This window comes from Lemur catta, chromosome 12, assembly GCF_020740605.2.
Source record: "Lemur catta isolate mLemCat1 chromosome 12, mLemCat1.pri, whole genome shotgun sequence".
NCBI classification, from domain to species: domain Eukaryota; kingdom Metazoa; phylum Chordata; class Mammalia; order Primates; family Lemuridae; genus Lemur; species Lemur catta.
The window spans coordinates 27,591,590-27,610,139 of NC_059139.1; the positions used below are offsets into that span (position 1 = coordinate 27,591,590).

At 34.0% G+C, this 18,550-nt stretch overlaps 1 protein-coding gene across 1 annotated transcript in view; it reads left to right on the top strand.

Moving 5' to 3' along the window:
• Window positions 1-18,550, top strand: part of CCDC152 (coiled-coil domain containing 152) — a 24,691-nt gene continuing 6,141 nt past the window's right edge. The window contains exons 1-5 of the mRNA XM_045565904.1: window positions 1-106; window positions 2,492-2,586; window positions 5,275-5,380; window positions 13,906-13,974; window positions 17,011-17,075. Coding sequence (XP_045421860.1) covers window positions 2,500-2,586; window positions 5,275-5,380; window positions 13,906-13,974; window positions 17,011-17,075 — 327 coding nt within the window. The 5' untranslated portion in view covers window positions 1-106; window positions 2,492-2,499. The remainder of the gene's footprint in view (window positions 107-2,491; window positions 2,587-5,274; window positions 5,381-13,905; window positions 13,975-17,010; window positions 17,076-18,550) is intronic.

Genomic DNA, 18,550 nt, shown 5'->3' on the forward strand with positions numbered 1-18,550 from the left:
GGGACCCGGGAGGAACGGCAGGTACACTTCAAACTCTATCGGCGGTTCGAAATTCCCACTTTTTCCGTAGAGATTCTTTTCTTCGTACTTGTTTACAGCGTCCTAGGTAGGTGCAGAGTTTTGTCTCAGCCAGTTCTCTTGCCTGCGGGTCCTCGGCCCGCACCCTGCACTTCCGTCTGGCCCCTGAGGTGGAGGGAGCAGGGAGCCATGAGGCCCAGGCTTTGGGACTGAGAGTGAACTCGTGAAGGGCCGTGAGGGGGGAGAAGAGAAGGTGAGCGGAGAGTGGGGCGCGCGAGCAGAGAGGGCCTCGATGACTGGAGTCGGGGAAAGGGCGAGCCCTGGGGCGCAATCCGGCAGGCAGGAGGACAGAGAAGGAAATGAAGTTGTCATTCGCCTGTGGGGATGGCTGAAGCTGGGCCTCAAAGGTCACAGGTCATTCTCTGCTGCTGCTCACTAAAGAATTTGACAACTGCTGAATTACCGGCTTGCCACCTAATTTCACCCAGCAAGAAGACCATATCCACTGAAAGGGTTTTGACCTAGGAAATTGGAAGAGAAGGCAATGAAGACATCTAGAAATGAATTGACTGGCTTGGCAAAAGGGATAGCATACAATGACAGCAGGTGGCGTATTAGTGATGGTTTTATAAGGAAAAACAGCCCAAGGATCTTATTAGGGGGGAAGGAGTTAGTAGAAAACAAAGCTCAGATTAAAATGCATTTAGTTCAAGAGCCAGATTCTGAGACAAAACCCTAGTAAAAACGTTTTTATTTAAAGTGTTAGGTACTAAAAAGAAAAAATGTTGGAGGTGGAGGGATTTTGCATTAACTACTTAAGGTTACCCGACAGTTCTATTAAAGAATAACAGTAATATCAAATAGCAATGATTTTTTATTTTACCCCAAAAGGAATTTTACTATATTTATCATGGGAGGTTATTACAATTATTTTTTTGTAGCCCGGCACAGTGGCTCACGCCTGTAATCCTCCTAGCACTCTGGGAGGCTGAGCCAGGAGGATTGCGTGAGCTCAGGAGTTGGAAACCAGCCTGAGCAAGAGTGAGACCCTGTCTCTACTAAAAATAGAAAAATTAGCTGGGCAGGCATTGTGGCCTGCGCCTGTAGTCCCAGCTACTTGGGAGGCTGAGGCAGGAGGATCCCTTGAGCCTGGGAGTTTGAGGTTGCAGTGAGCTAGGCTGATGCTGCTGCACTCCACCCAGGGTAACAGAGTCTCAAAAAAAAAATTTATTTTTTGCTCTAAGGATCAAGTTTTAACTATTTTAAGGGATTTATTTATATATATAGTTTTACTTGCATATGTGATATAGAAGATAAAATTCAATAAACTGAAAATATATAGCTAAAATTCTTAGATTTAAAAGCTGTTAATAGTTGCTAATGCAAAAATAATATTAAAAAGAAAAAGAAAATGTGATTTCTTGATGCAGTAACATATTGTCAGACAATGTCTATTATGGTGTACTTCATTTTAAATAATAACATGCCCCCAAATTGCTTTGAGCAGTTACTTCGGGAATTTTATTTACGTTTTACTTTGGAATAGTTGCCACTTTCCTACACCATACATTGGCTCATTCTCTTTCCTCAATCTAAAATGCCTGAATTTCAAACTTGTATTTTCCCCTTCTCCTTTGCTAGAGAAAAATCTAAAGACAACTGTCTCATACTTTCAGATTGTAATAATCCTAATTCCTTCTAGATAACCCCTCACCCCCAAATATAAATACTGGCTACTTGGCAAAACTCAATTTATCCATCTTCACTGGATGAGTTTACGTCTGGGATTCTGAAGAATTTCTTATGATTAGTTTCATAGGACTAAAACTGAAACTCTTCTTCTTCACTTCAACAGTTAGCTGGCTATCCCCAAAGGTCAATCTTACACAAAATTACAAGAGACCAGAAATACAGAGAGACTGCTTTAAGAACATTAATTTCCACATGTCCTCTATTTACCAAACAAAATATAAAATATATGCACACTACCAGAAAATATTTGTGGCATGATAGTTAAACAAATATTTTTAACAACTTAAATTAGGAATATATACATGTAAAAATCATGCCTCAGATTTAATAACACATCAGATTTTAGGTCTAGCCATACTGATGGCAAGGGGATGAAATAATGTTGGCAGTGGCATTATTCATTTTATTGTATGATAAGAACAAATAATTTAATATATGTACATATCATTGCACTAATTTTAGATTTGTTTAGGAAAACAAATCTAAACAAATTGGCTGGGTGGGAGTGGTAAAGAGTAGAAAAGGCTTGATGCATTTGGCCATTTTTAATACTGGATATAACAGAAATTCTCTGAATGCAACAGACTTCAAGTAGGTGCTCTATGATAGAATACAGAAACTGTAGTGTTTGAATTATGACTACTGTGATGCTTTAGATTTTATTTATTTATTTATTTGTTTATTTATTCATTTATTTATTTTTAACTCTATTCTTCATTAGTTTCAGGAATGGATCAAAGCAGTGAGGGATATATGAAAAAGATTAGCAGTGTGAATCTTGACAAACTTATAAATGACTTCTTACAAATAGAAAAGGTATGTAAAGATAGCAACTGATTCTAGTAAATAAGGAAAAAATTAACAGATTTTGCCAGCAGAAGTTGGGAAGAAAGAAAATTCTACCAAAAATTGAGCAAGGTAAAGATAATGACAGTATGTTTTGCTAAGCCTTTTCTCTATCAGCTTAAAAATATGTATTTAAAATATATCTGGCTTTGACTCATGTGTACTAACACATCAAAATATTTCTAGGGTGGGGGAGCAAATAATTGATGTACTTTTGCCAAAGTTAAAGAGAAAATACATATAGTAGTCCCCCTCCCTTATCCAAGGTTTTGCTTTCTGCAGTTTTACTTACCCAAGGTCAACAGCAGTCCAAAAATATTAAATGGAAAATTCCAGAAATAAACAATTCATAAGTTTTAAATTGTGCATGATTCTGAGTAGCATGATGAAATCTTGCACCATCCCACTCTGTCCTGCTTAGGATGTGAATCCTCCCTTTGTCCAGCGTATCTAGGCTGCATATGCTACTCGCTTGTTAGTCACTTAGTAGCTGTCTTGGTTATCAGAAGGGTGAGTACAGTAGAGTAACATATTTTGCAAGACAGAGAGAAAGAAACACCACACTCATGTAACTTTATTACAGTATAGTATTATAGTTGTTCTATTTTATTACTAGTTATTTTTGTTAATCTCTTACTGTGCCTAGTTTACAAGTTAAACTTCATCATAGTTTGGATGTATAGGAAAAAACATAATATGTATCAGGCATCCACAGGGGGTCCTGGGACATATCCCCTGAGGATAAGGGAAACTACTGTACTTAAATGCCCATGATGTCCATCAGCTCTGGAATAGTTTTAGTAAGAATTGATGTAGACACATCAATCTCTTATCATTATGACTAATTTTTTTTTTTTAGTCCTTCCTATTCCTTCTTTTCCCTTTCTCTTCTCTTTTGCCTAAAAGCAAACCCATTTAAAATCCCTCTCCCCTACTCTGGACAAATGGTAGACCAAACCCACAAGTGTATATTGGGTTTTCCCCTCCTTTGCCATGGAAAGGAGTAGAAATGGCTGCTGAAAAAATGTAGGAGAGTGAGTTTGTGAAGCAGGTGTGGCAGGGAAGTAATACCCCTGTTTTCTCTCCTTCTCTCATCATTCTTTTCATTCCTTCTTTTCCTAAGCACACACACCAAAAAATGCCATAATGAAAAAGTTTTCATGGTGATGGGTATTTTGAAGTAAATTTATGAACTTTTTTTAAATAATGAATTTGAGTTTTCTTAAACAAGTGATTCTTAACATAGTAAGAAAGAAAAGAGAAAGAGATAAAAAGCACTGTTGGTGGGAAAGGAATTAGTGCAATGTTTTTAGAGATTAATTTGGAAATATTTATCATATTTTTAAATACTCTAAATAAGAAATAATTGTTCATTTTTTGATGTGTTAATGGCATTGTGATCATATTTCAAAAGAGTCTTGCTTCTTAGAGATACATATGGATGGTAATATGTACAGATGAAATAATATGTCAAGAAGTTGCTTTGAGATAAATTCAGAAGTGGTCACACTAGGGAGGTGGGTAAAGATATAGATGACATAGGATTGTTCATGAATTGATGATTTTTGAAGCTGTTTGAAGAGTACATGGAGGCTTATGATACTATTCACAAAGATACCAAAGAGATATGTTTAAGAATGTTTATTGTCTGTAATAGCAAAAAAGTAGAAACAACACAAATTCTACTCAGTAGGAGACTAATTAAAGTACAGTATATTCAAAAATGAAACTCAATGCAACTAGTAAAAAGAATGAAGTAAATCTATATATATATACTTACATGACATCATCTCCCACATAATAATGCTAACTGGAACAGCTGAGATACAGAACAGAATATAATATGATTCTTTTCTATAGTTGTATACTCACAAAATATTTTAGACACATAAAAAAGGAATTAACCAGGGGACTGAGGATTGAAAAGTTGGAAAGAAAGGGGTTCAAGTTAGTCATAGTTTTACTTTTCATCAATAACTATTAGTCTATTTTAATATTTTACCATATTACTTTTAAAATTAAAACTAAATTGAGAAATGGGCTTACTTAGAACTACAGTCATGCATCACTCAACAATGGGGATGTAGGGGGGGCATGGGCAATATATGTAACCTGAACTTTTGTACCCCCATAATAAGCTGAAATAAAAAAAAAACAAAAACAATGGGGATGTATTCTGAGAAATGTGTCCTTAGGCAATTTTATTGTTGTGCAAACATACAGTGTACACAAATCTAGATGGTTTAGCTTACTACATGCCTGGGCTGTATGGTATGGCCTAATGCTCCTAGGCTACAAACCTGTACAGTATGTTACTATGCTGAATACTGTAGGCAACTGTAACACAATGGTAAGTATTTGTGTATCTAAACATATCTAAATATAAAAAAGGTACAGTAAAAATACAGTATAGAAGATGATAAATGGTACACCTGATTGGGTAACTACATTATAATCTTATGGGACCACTGTAGTATATTAGTCTGTCCTTGACTGAAATGTCATTATGTGGTACATAACTATATATGCCAAATTTAATTATTATATTTTCAAGTATTAAGTGGTTTATATTTTCATTAGTCTTCATATCCTTAGTAAAAGAATCAAAATAGCAGCATTGACTTTATAATCATTTATATTCTATTTCTTCTTCTACAGAAAATGATAGAAACCAGTGGAAAGAACAATATACTAGATATTCAGTTGGAAAAGACTAACAACTTATTAAAAGTAATGCAAATAAAGGAGGTCTCAATGAAAGAAGGTTAGTTCTTTGCTACCTGAAGAAATACTAATTCTAATGAGAGTACTTTTGAGTGTACGAGTGATTAATATTACACCATACATTTGTAATGTGTTTTAAATCCACATAGAACTTTCCAGACAATCATCTCATTTTATCCTTATTATGACAGGACAGGTATTATATTCTACTTCACTAATGAAGAAACATCGATTAAAAGAAGTTAAATAATCTGACTCTACTCAGCTAAGGAATGGCAAATCAGAGGCTCAATACAATATAATATAAAACCATGGAAAAAAATAAAGTTGAATTCCTATTTCACAATTACATCAAAATAAATGTCAAATAGTTCAGAAATTTTAGTGTTAAAAATGAAAACCATACACATATATTTTCTTGCTCTGTCAACTGAGAGAGCTTAGAAGCAACAATACCCAGCAGCAATGAGCATATCTAATGTCTAGAATAGATCTTGTTTTCTAACACCATTCTCTAATAAAAGGAACCAGGATTCTTTAGAGTAATGGCTGATTCTAGGACTGGGGTAAGAAATATATAAGATAAGCATGAAGCATCTTGTAGTGCCAGAAAGTAAGAAAGTACTCAAAAAGAAAATAAAAAGTATCCCACAATGATGGTAGGATGTCAAAAGGGACACAGGAGCCAACTGAAAGAGCTCTCAAGGGCCAAAGCTGGAACAATTTGAGCAGGAAAATAAAGAAGTGTTGGATTATAACCCAAAGTATAAAATAAATATACTGATATAAAGAAATGATTTGATAAATAAATAATTGGGGAAGAAGGGACAAATCTTCTGTACAGAAGAATTCCAAATAACTTATGTAGGTAATTGGCCCTAAAGGAAAAAGAGCATGTCTTCACACTCATTGAAATGTGGGCTCAGTTTGGTGACTTTCTTCACTGTATTGAAGAAGAAAGTGTGGAAAGGGTGGGGCTGGAGGAAAAGTAACTGCAAAGTGGAGAAACCTGACAAATACTACCCCAGCCACATGATCAAAGTCAACATCAAAAGTGATATCATGTTGATAGTATATACCCTTGATACAATATGATAAAAATAGCACTTTACTTCTGTGGTCTTCCTCCCAAAAACCTATAACCCGAGTCTAATAATGTGATAAACATCAGAAAAATTCTCATATAGGGACATTACAAAATACCTGATCAATACTTGTCAAAACTGTCAAAGTCATCAAAAATAAAGAAACTCTGAGAAACTGTCACAGCCAAGAGGAGCCTATGAAGACATGACAAATAAACATAATGTGTATGGCAGATGGGATCCTAGAACAGAAAAGGACATTGAGTAAAAACTAAAGAAATCTGAACAAAGTGTAGATTTTAATTAATACTAATGAATCAACATTGATTTATTAATTGCAACAAATGTGCTACACTAATGTAAGATAATAATAGAGGTAACTAGATACAAGATACATGGCAAAGTCTATAATATCTTCCCAATTTTTCTGTACATCTAAAACTACCCTTAAAAATAGTTTATTAAAGGTCAAAGATGAAACTACAAAAAAACTAGAAGAGAATATAGCTTTTTATTTTTATAACAGAGAAGGGCTTTTTAAGTATGTGACACAACTGTAGAAGTGATAAAAGAAAGAATTTGTATGTTTGACTTTTTACGAATTTTGGAGCAGATTTATGTTTACAGAAAAAAACTGAAAGTATGGAGAGTTTTCATATACTTTTGTATCCCCTCCAATTTGCCTATTTTTAATATCTTACGTTATTGTTACAATTGATGGGATAATTGATACTTTATTATTAACTAAAGTCTATATTTACATTAGTGTTCATTTTTTGTGTTGTACATTCTATGGATTTTGACAAATGTATAATGACATGTGTCCACCTTTGCAATATCATACTGAATGACAGTGTCACTGCCCTAAATAATCCTCAGTGCTTTACTTATTCATCTTTCCTTCCCTTTCTTCTTCTGGACCCCTGGTAACCACTGATCTTTTTACTGTCTCTATAGTTTTGCCTTTTCTGGATTATCATATAGTTGGAATCATACAATATATAGCCTTTTCAGATTTACTTCTTTCACTTAGCAATATGCATTTAAGTTTCTTTCCTGTCTTTTTGTGGCTTAATAGCACATTCTTTTTATTGTATTCTTTTTTCCTATTTATTTTTTATTTGTATATATTAATAGGATACAAGTACACTTTTCCAACACTGATATATTGAATTGTGAAGTCAGGGCCTTCAGCACATACATTACTGAAACAATGCATATTATGACTGTATAAAGCAACCTCCCTTCATCCATCCAGTTTTTTTTTTCAGTGTATTTTTGTGTGGATATACTATAGTTTGTTTCTTCATTTACCTATTAAAAGACACCTTGGTTAAATCTAAATTTGGGCTATTATGAACAAAACTGCTATGAACATTTGTGTATAGATTTTTGTGTGGACATAAGTTTCAACTTGTTTGGGTAAATTCCAAGAAGCGCAATTGTTCGATCATATGGTAAAAGTGAGTTTAGCTTTGTAAGAAACTGCCAAACTGTCTTCCAAAGTGGCTGTACCATTTTGCATTTCCACCAACTATGAATGAGATTTCTGTTGCTCTACATCCTCACCAATACTTGGTGGTGTCAATGTTTTGGATTTTGGCTATTCTAATTGGTATGTCACAGTATCACACTGTTTTAATTTGCAATTCCCTAATGGCATATGATGTTGAACATTTTGTCATATGCTTATTTTCTATCTGTATATCTTCTTTAGTGAGATGTCAGTTCATATATTTTGCCCATTTTTTAATTGGATTGTTTGTTTTCTTATGATTGACTTTTAAGATTTCTTGAATATTTTGGATAACAGTCCATTATCTGATATGTTTTGCAAAGATTTACTTCTAGTCTATGGCATGTCATTTCATTCTCTTAAGCATATTTAACTTTTAATGATGGAACTTGAAAACATGGAGGAAATGGACAAATTCTTAGAAACACACTGCCTCCCTAGGCTCAATCAGGAAGAAATAGAATTCCTGAATAGACCAATATCAAGTACCTAAATTGAAGCAGCAATATAAAACCATCCTAAAAAAAAAAAAAAAAAGCCCCAGACCAGATGGTTTCACATCGAAATTTCATCAGACCTACAAAGAAGAATTGGTGCTTATCCTGCAGAAATTATTCCATAACATCGAAAAGAAAGGAATCCTCCCAAACATGTTTTATGAAGCCAACATCACCCTGATACCAAAACCAGGAGAGGACACAACAAAAAAAGAAAACTATAGACCAATATCCCCTATGAATATAGATGCAAAAATTCTCAAGAAAATCTTAGCAAACCAAATTCAGGTGCTTATCAAAAAAATAATCCATCACAACAAGGTCAGCTTCATCCCGGAGATTCAAGAATGGTTCAACATGCACAAATCTATAAATGTAATTCACCACATAAATAGAAGTAAAAACACAGATCATATGATCCTCTCAATAGATGCAGAAAAATCATTCAACAAAATTCAGCACCATTTTATGATAAGAACACAACAAAATGGTCATAGATGGAACTTACTGAAAAATAATTAAAGCCATATATGACAAACCCACAGCCAACATCATACTAAATGGGGAAAAATTGAAACCATTCCCACTTAGAACTGAAACCAGAGAAGGTTGCCCTCTGTCACCACTTCTATTCTCACATAGTGCCAGAAGTCCTAGCCAAAGCAATCAGACAAGAGATGGAAATTGAGGGCATCGAAATGGAGGCAGAAGAGGTCAAACTATCACTTTTTGCTGATGATATGATCTTATATCTAGAAAACCCCAAAGATTCTGCCATGAGACTACTGGAATTGATAAACAAATTCAGCAAAGTCTCAGGTTACAAAATCAATGTACAGAAATCAGTAGCATTCCTATACAGCAACAACAGTCAAACTGAGAACCAAATCAAAGACTCAATACCCTTCACAATAGCAACAAAGAAAATAAAATACCTGGGAATATATTTAACTAAGGAGGTGAAAGACCTCTACAGGGAGAATTACGAAACACTGAGAAAGGAAATAGCAGAGCACATAAACAGCTGGAAGACCATACCATGCCCATGGGTCAGCAGAATCAACATTATTAAAATGTCTGTACTACCCAAAGTAATCTACAGATTCAATGCAATGCCTATTAAAATACCAACATCACATTTTGCAGATCTAGGAAAAATAATTTCATGTTTTGTATGGAACCAGAGAAGACCCTGTATAGCAACAGCTGTCTTAAGCAAAAAGAACAAATTGAGAGGCATCAATTTACCAGACTTCAAGCTATACTACAAGACTATAGTAATTAAAACAGCATGGTATTGGCACAAGAACAGAGACATAGACCAATGGAACAAAACAGAGAACCCAGATATAAAATCATCCTCATATAGCCATCTGATCTTTGACAAAGCAGACAAAAACATACACTGGGGGAAATGTATTCAATAAATGGTGCTTGGAAAATTGGATAGCCACAAGTAGAAGACTGAAACAGGATCAACACCTCTCACAAAAATCAACTCACGGTGGATAACAGACTTAAACCTAAGGCATGAAACTATAAGAATTCTAGAAGAAAATGTTCAAAAAACTCTTATAGACATTAGCCTAGGGAAAGAATTTATGAAGGGGACCCCAAAGGCAATCACACCAACAAAAATAAATAAATGGGACCTGATCAAATTAGAAAGCTTCTGCACAGCCAAGGAAACTATCATGAGAGCAAACAGATAACCTACAGAATTGGAGAAAATAGTCTCATGCTACACATCCAATAAAAGGCTGATAACTAGAATCTATATAGAACTCAGGAAAATCAGCAAGGAAAAAATCAAACAACCCCATTAAAAAGTGGGCAAAGGACGTGAACAGAAACTTTTCAAAAGAAGACAATAAACATGGCCAATAAACATATGAAAAAATGCTCAACATCTGTAATCATCAAGGAAATGCAAATCAAAACCACAATGAGACATCACTTAACTCCAGTGAGAATGGCTTTTATCAAAAAGTCCCAAAACAACAAATGTTGGATACAGAAAGATAGGAACACTCATACACTGCTGGTGGGACTGCAAACTAGTGCAACCTCTGTGGAAAGTAATATGGAGGTACCTCAAAAAGCTAAAAATAGAACTACCATTTGACGCAGCAATCCCATTACTCAGCATCAACCCAAAAGAAAAAAGGACATTCTATAAAAAAGACATCTGCACTAAAATGTTTATAGCAGCACAATTCACAATGCAAAGATGTGGAAACAACCCAAGTGCCCATCAATATATGAGTGGATTAATAAAATGTGGTATATATGGAGTTCTACTCAGCCACAAAAAGCAATGGTGATCTAGCACCTCTTGTATTATCCTGGATAGAGCTGGAGCCCATTCTACTAAGTGAAGTATCACAAGAATGGAAAAAACTCCACATGTACTCACCATCAAATTGGTATTAAATGATCAACACTATGTGCACATATAGTAGTAACACTCACCGGGTGTTGGGCAGGTGGGAGCGGGGAGGAGAAGAGGGGTATAGTCACACCTAATGGGTGTGGGGCACACTATTTGTGGGATGGACATGCTTGTAACTCTGACTGGAGTAGGGCAAAGGCAAAATATATAACCCAAACATTTGTACCCCCATAATATTCTGAAAATAATTAAGAAAAAACTCTTTGTGGCAAAAATAAGTAGATATAAACCAAGTGAAACAGCAAAATAGCAAAGGGCAAAATCCAGTAGGTCACAGAAAATAAAAATCAAATAACTTGTAAGCATAAGAAAAGAGGTTTGAACCCTCATAATTTAAAAATTCTATATAAAATACCATTTTATATCAGGTGGAAAATGATCAAGATCTTTAATATTTTATTAGCAAGGAAGTAAAGAAACAGTCATTCTCATATATTGCTAATTAGAGGGTAAAACCTCTGTGGAAAATAGATTGGCAATATCTATCAAAACCGAAAATTCACATGTCCTTTGACCTAGCCGTTACACTTCTAGGAATATGTCCTAAAGATACACTTCTATATATGCAAAATGATGGATATATGTATTGTTACATTGTTTATAAAAGATAAAAATATAAACTGTCAATAGAGATCTAGTTAGATAAATTATGGTATATTCATCTAATAAAATACTGTGCAGCTGATAATAAGAATGAAGTAGTCTTGTGTGACATAGAATAATATCCAAGATATAGTAAATGAAAACAGCAATGTGCAGAATAGTGTACTATCATTTTTACAAAATTATATCTTTACACAAACAAAAATACCTTCTCTCCTGTATATTTGTATATCTCTGGCAATATATACACAGTCTCCTGGTAAGAGTGCCTTCCTAGGGGAGATGGAAACTAAGTTTGGGAACAGAGACTGGAGCAATATCAGCTTTTCACTACACTTGTGTATCATTTATATTATATTAAAAAATAATTAAATACCTTTAAAAAATCCAATTCTACTTATTCTAAATCTAATGTCCTTTTTGCTGGATAATACTTAGCAGAAGTAAAAGAACAAGTAAAGATGACAATTTACAGAGCCAAGTATATACTAATTCACTTGTGGAGGAAGACCAACCTACACGTGATTGAATTTATTCAAAAATAAAGTATGATATCTGGACATTTTATTTTTTATATTTGATGGTAGATAAAGAATTTCCTTGCCAGTTCAAGATGGTAATAATATTAGTATTGAGGATCAAGTACTGTAGAAAATCCTTTATATGCATAATTGCATTAAATATTTCCAACTACTCTATGAAATAGATCTTCATATTCATATTAGTTGGTTAACATTAGAGCCTAAATTTGAGCTCAAAATGATTGGTTTATTAAATTACATAGTATATAAGAAATAGCATAATATTCTGAACTCTGGGTTTTAGGAAGAATTTAATAGGACAGTATTCTTTAAATTACATAGTATAAAATACAATAGAAAAAATAACGTGGGTTATGGTTTGCAAAGAGAATTAAAAACTGTCGTTCTCAATAAGTGAATGCTACTCCACCTTATGAAGAATTTTTTAATCAAACCAGGGTCCATTGTAGAAAAAAATGTGGTGAGAGAGCCACCTTGTGTTGACATTTTAAAAATATACATTTTTGAAACATCTAATATACTTTCAGTTGCAGGGCTCTGTTTTCAATTTGCTGATTACTAAGGTAACTTCAGCAAACCTATTTTATAAATTGCTGGATTCATTACTTTAAAAGACATAAATATAAGTGATGGCAGAGTCTGTGTTTCTTTAATTTTTGAATTGTAGCAGCTAGCACAATAACGTACATGAAGCAGGTTCTCAGCTAATGTCTATTAAATGTACTTTAATCATAGTCTTATTACTGGGAAATAATAAGATAGAGAAAGTGGAAGATGATGGGAAGTTGCCTGAGTGGGTGGTGAGGATGTTAGGGAAGGCAGGGAGGAGTTAAGAGCCATATGGTAGAACCTATTATCTTCGTAAAGCTTTTAACTTCTGCAAAATACTCTCATTTCTGTCGGCATAGTTGAAGAAAGTACATAAGATTGAGTGCAGAATCTCTACTTGAAAGGTGAAAAGTTTTGCATTTGCCCTTCACAGTACTGATTCTTTCATTCAGTCAATAAAATATATGTTATTTTTAGGCCAGCTCTTCTCTACTTACCCCTTTTCTGCTTCAGCTTCCTGTGATATTATCTATCCATCAGTCATTCAACAAATATTCGTGGATTACCTACTATGGACCACAACTGTTGTAAATACTAGAGAAATGGTAAGCAAAACAAAAATAGTCCCTGCTATTGTAGAGCCTATAAACAAGTGGACTGCCAAAGTCACAAAAGATTCCGCCACTGTTGCTGGTGGTAACCAATAGCATAATCAAGGCTTGGTTGCAAGTCAGGGCTCTAACATTTGCAGTGAAATTTCTATCTCTTATTATAATATGTTGTCAGAAGCCATTTGCACAAAAGTAGCTGATGCCTTGGAACACTAATCATTGAGTTTTTACTCCTTTTGTTGCTAATCTCTTGCCCTAAGACTCAGGCACGAGTACTAAGAGGTCAGGTTGGAGAAGAGTGAGAAAAGCATTGTATTATACCTTCTCACCAGCTCTAGCCCTCTATCTTTAAACAAAACTTAATATAATTTGCCTCTCTTTCATGGAATATTTGCATGGACACACTCCTCACAGTTCCCCAGACGTGTCCACGTATGCCTCACTTCTGGGGCAGATGTTGCTAAGGCAAATGGGAGGATCCTTACCATACTGTGCCTTAGAAAACTCATTACTAAGTTTTGAAATTCATTTGACTTAAAGGGTGATTAAAAAGTATTTATTATATAATTTACTTTGAGATGCCTGGTTGCTTTGTTAAGATCTCATAATTGTCAATTAAATATTTATTTTATTTTAATTATTTCAACCAAGAGAATAATTCCAAAATGAAATCAAGGGATTTTCAAATAAATTTATCTCTTATGTTTTAGAATGTGCTACTCTTCATAGTATGATAAAAGGGCTACAACAGACCATTGAATATCAACACAATTTGAAAGGTAAGTTAGGAAAAAAAGTAAAATCTAAAAAAGCATGATTTATTTATTTGAGCACCTTTAAAAATGGAATTTTTACATTGTTGACAATAAGTTCCTTTTAATTTGGTCTTATTCAATTCATTAGCTAAGGGCAAGCCTCCTTATTAATTAAAAGTGCTTTCCTAGATGATTATGAAATAAGAAATGCTATGTTGAACAGAATAATTCAGTCATATTCCATCTAACAGGGACATCAGGGGATGTTTTATAATAGGTCATAATAGTTCTTTTTATCACTTTCAAATGTTTAAAAACATTTATTCTTAGTAGCACTCTTGGCGTTTAATTACCCTGTGTTCAGTTTTGAAGGGTGGGTATTTAGTAGTTAAATGATTATTTTATTGAAACCACAGTAATAGTTTACCATTTAATATTTTGTCATTGACTAAGATTATCTTTGTGTAAGTGAAGCCAACACATGTAGCCTATCTTATTTTTAATAATCATGTTAACCTGATAAGCCTACCATTTACAAAACAGAGTGACCAAGTGTTTTGTACTGTTTTGATTCAGCTATATAATAGCTGTGAGGTTTTCCTCTACTATATCAGAGATTAGGATTGCCTCAAGGCCCCTTCCAACATAAAACTCACATCAGATAAGCACTTCTCACCTGAGGCCTCTTCTTTTATCATGAAGAAAGCACCTAACATATGTAAGAGAGATAGAATATTGATCTTATATGTCATTTCTTTAATTTGGCATGTTCTTTCTTACTGTCTTTTTAATTTTCTAATTGAGCTGTATTTGAAGAAATACTATTAATGCTTAGTTTTTCCCCATTTCTGTTCCCTAAAATGAGAGCTTTCATGCCCCCATCTCAAGGCTAAGTCCTCAGAGCAACTTTTCCCTTCTTTATGACTAAAATACAACACCTAGCTGAATTAAAAAATATGTGAAGACTCATAATCCTTTCTAGCCCTCTTATTCTGGGATTCAAGTGGTATTTAATTTAATTTGGAAGATTTTGTTTTAAACAATACATCTGTTAGGAAATTAAAGTCAAATACTTTGAAATTCTAAGAAATCAATTATGAATATATTAAACATTATTTGTTTGTAAAAGGATATCAAACACTGATCAACAGTCAAGCATACCATTTTTTCACAGATATGGTAGAGCATGAGTTTTTCCCCAAGTTTATTGAGATATAGTTGACAAATTGTATATATTTAAGATATACAACTTGATGATTTGATATATGTATACATTGTGAAATGTTCACCACAATCAAGTTAATTAACATATCCATCACCTCACATAGTTGCCTTTAAGATCTACCCTTCTTAGCAAATTTCAAGTCTACAATACAATATTGTTAACTATAGTCACATTGTTGAACTTTAGATCTCCAGAACTTATTTCTCTTATATAAGCAAAACTTTGTACCCCTTGAACAACATCTTGTCATAGCTCCATCCCCTAGTAACCATCATTTTACTCTCTGTTTCTCTGAGTTCAACATTTTTAGATTCCACATATAAGTGAGATCATGCTGTATTTGTCTTTCTACATCTAGCTTATTTCACTTAGTGTAATGCCCTCCAGGTTCATCCATGTTGTCACAAATGACAGGATTTCCTTTGGTTTTAAGGCTGAATAATATTCCATTGCATGTATATATGTGCCTCATTTTTTTAACCCATTCATCTATTGATGGACATTTAGTTTGTTTTCATATCTTGGCTATCATAAATAATGCTAAGATGAACATGGGAGTACAGATATCTCTTTGAGGTACTAATTTCATTTCCTTTGGATATATGCCTATATGAGGGATCATATGGTGGCTCTATTTTTAATTTGAGGGGGAACCTCTATACTGTCTTCTGTAATGGCTGTACCAATTTATATTTTCAGTAACAGTATATAAAGTTTCCCTTCTCTTCACATCCTTGCCAACACTTACTATCTTTGGTCTTTTTGATAATAGCTGTTCTAATAAGTGTGAAGTAGTATCTCCCATGCTAGCCTCAGATCTAGCCAGTGATAAGGGTCATGAAAACTTTCAATTAAATAGGAAATTGGGGTTTTAAATTGACCTGGATGTTTAGTAATCAAAATTAACTACAGGGTTTTAAAATTTCCCCAAAAGGTCATTAAGGCATTCTTTTTAGTTACCCAAACCAGATACCTAAAAGGCAAAGGGTCCCCCCATTTCTCTTTTGCCTCCTCTATCCAACCAGTCACTAAATCCCCTGGTAATTCTACCATCTAAATAATTCTCAGTGTCCACTTTTTTCTATACTGTCACTGACTTAATTTAGATTCTTTATCTCCTACTTGATCTATCCTTACTGATCTCCATGCCTCTAGGGTCAAAACTCTCCTTCCTCATCCACATTGCCAGATAATCTTTTTAGCATGTAACTCTAATCATTTCACTTATTCATTGTTCAAAATTCTTTGAGGATTCCCTGTAACCTTTAAAGCAAATTCCAAAGTCATTTATATAGAATATGTCCACCTTGGTGACATGGCTCCACTCTATTTAGCACCTCTTCCTCACACTTTACTCTCCAACGATACTGTACTTGATTTGTAGTTTTTCCAGACATGCTGTATTTACTCAAGCCCATGGACTTCTGTGCAATTATTTTGTGTTTAGAATGCCCTCCCTTAACACGGGATAAGCCTTATCACTTAAATCTCAGCCCAAGTGGTCCCTCTTCTCTAAATCCTTTCCTGACTTCAAGCTGACTTAAGCTTCCTTTTCACAGGTTTCTACAGTATTTCCGATACATTTTCACTATAGAGCAATTATTATGTCATAGCATGTTATAACTACTAACATCTGACTCATTACTACATGAGTTCTTTGAAGAGCAATTGCTCTCTTTTTGTTTGTACATTCCCAGTATCTAGCACAGTGCCTGATGTATAGTAGGTGCTGGATGTATGTTTATTGAATGCATACATGAATGGAAGCAAAAACATTAAACATATTCCCATATTAATCAAAAAATGGATTTTGTTTTTTGATTATTCTTACACAGGTGAAAATGAACAACTAAAAAGAAATGCTGATCTTATAAAAGAGAAGTTAAAATCTCATGAACAGGTGAGTTTATTATTATATTCAATCAAGTCCCTGTAGGGCATTTGTCTTTTCAAATTAGAAAACAAGAGATTGTTTTCTTTAATAACCACAGCCAAAAATTTGTGTGTATGCAGATATATATAAGCACCAAAATCTTTAATACATGAAAATTTATTTTAAAAGTAATACAAGTTTTGATAACCCTAATCTTTTTACAAAATACAGTGTACTAATATATCCAAGTTTGTCTTGGGAGCTTTCTTTTCCATCACCACTCTCAAGGCTCCTCTCCCTGTTCTTAGCATAATAAATCTCCCCTATGCTTCAACAATTTAAGAAGCTAATATCAGGCAGCTATGGAGGACTTTTCAAATCCCAAATCTATCTTCTCTTGATGCCGCCTCCTAAAGTTAACCCTTATTATGAGTAGTGCTAAATCTCCTTCTGGGAATTAGGAATATTTACATAATTTTCAGAAACAGAAGTTCAGCCCACATTCAAAGAGACTCATCCTATATTGCAGTAAGCTTGCTAGCTATAGAACAGTGCCTCCCGTTAGCTCTGAAGTATAGTTTTGGCCCATATTGAACATATTTCAATGTTGTAGTGGCATTTATTTATATAATTAAACTAAATATTTTGAGCATCCATAATATGCTAAACACTGGTGATAAGTATTCAGGAAACAGAGGTAAAAATACATTGTTTCTATATTATCTTTATCTCCTTGGATCAGAGATCAGTCTTTCTCGTGAAATTCATGAAGCAGAGAGTAGAGTAGTAGTTTGCAGGGACTGTTGGGGTGGGAAGGCAATTGAGGAGATGTTGGTCAAAGGATATAAAATTTCAATTAGACAGGAGGAATAAATTGTATTAATACAATGTGGTTATTGTGGTTAGTAACAATGTGTCATATACCTGAAAATTGCTAAGAGAGTAGATTTTAAATGTTCTTACCACAAAAATATGAGAAATATGTAAGGTAATGGATATACTAATTAGCTTGATTTAGGCATTTCACTATATATATATATATATATATATAGAGAGAGAGAGAGAGAGAGAGAGAGAGAGAGATAGTGAGATAGATATATATACATATAGTGAGATATATATATCTCAAAACATCAGCCAGGCACAGTGACTTGCACCTATAGTCTCGGCTACTTGGGAAGGTGAGGTAGAAGGATCCTTTGAGGTCAGGAATATGAGACCAGCCTGGGCAATATAGCATCTCTAAAAAAGGGATTTTGTTTTTGGGTAGAGGGGTCCACCAGCCCCTCAGTCCCTGCAGTGGGGAACAAGTGCTGCTCTTTGCCTTTTAATATATATATATATGCCATGTTATATACCATAAATATATACAATTTTTATTTGTCGATTAAAAATTTAAATTTGAATAAAAAATAAATAAATATTGCACTACATACATACAAAAAAAGAAATTGGTCCTTCTCAAAGCTGATTATTCAAACAACAAACAATATTTTCCCTTC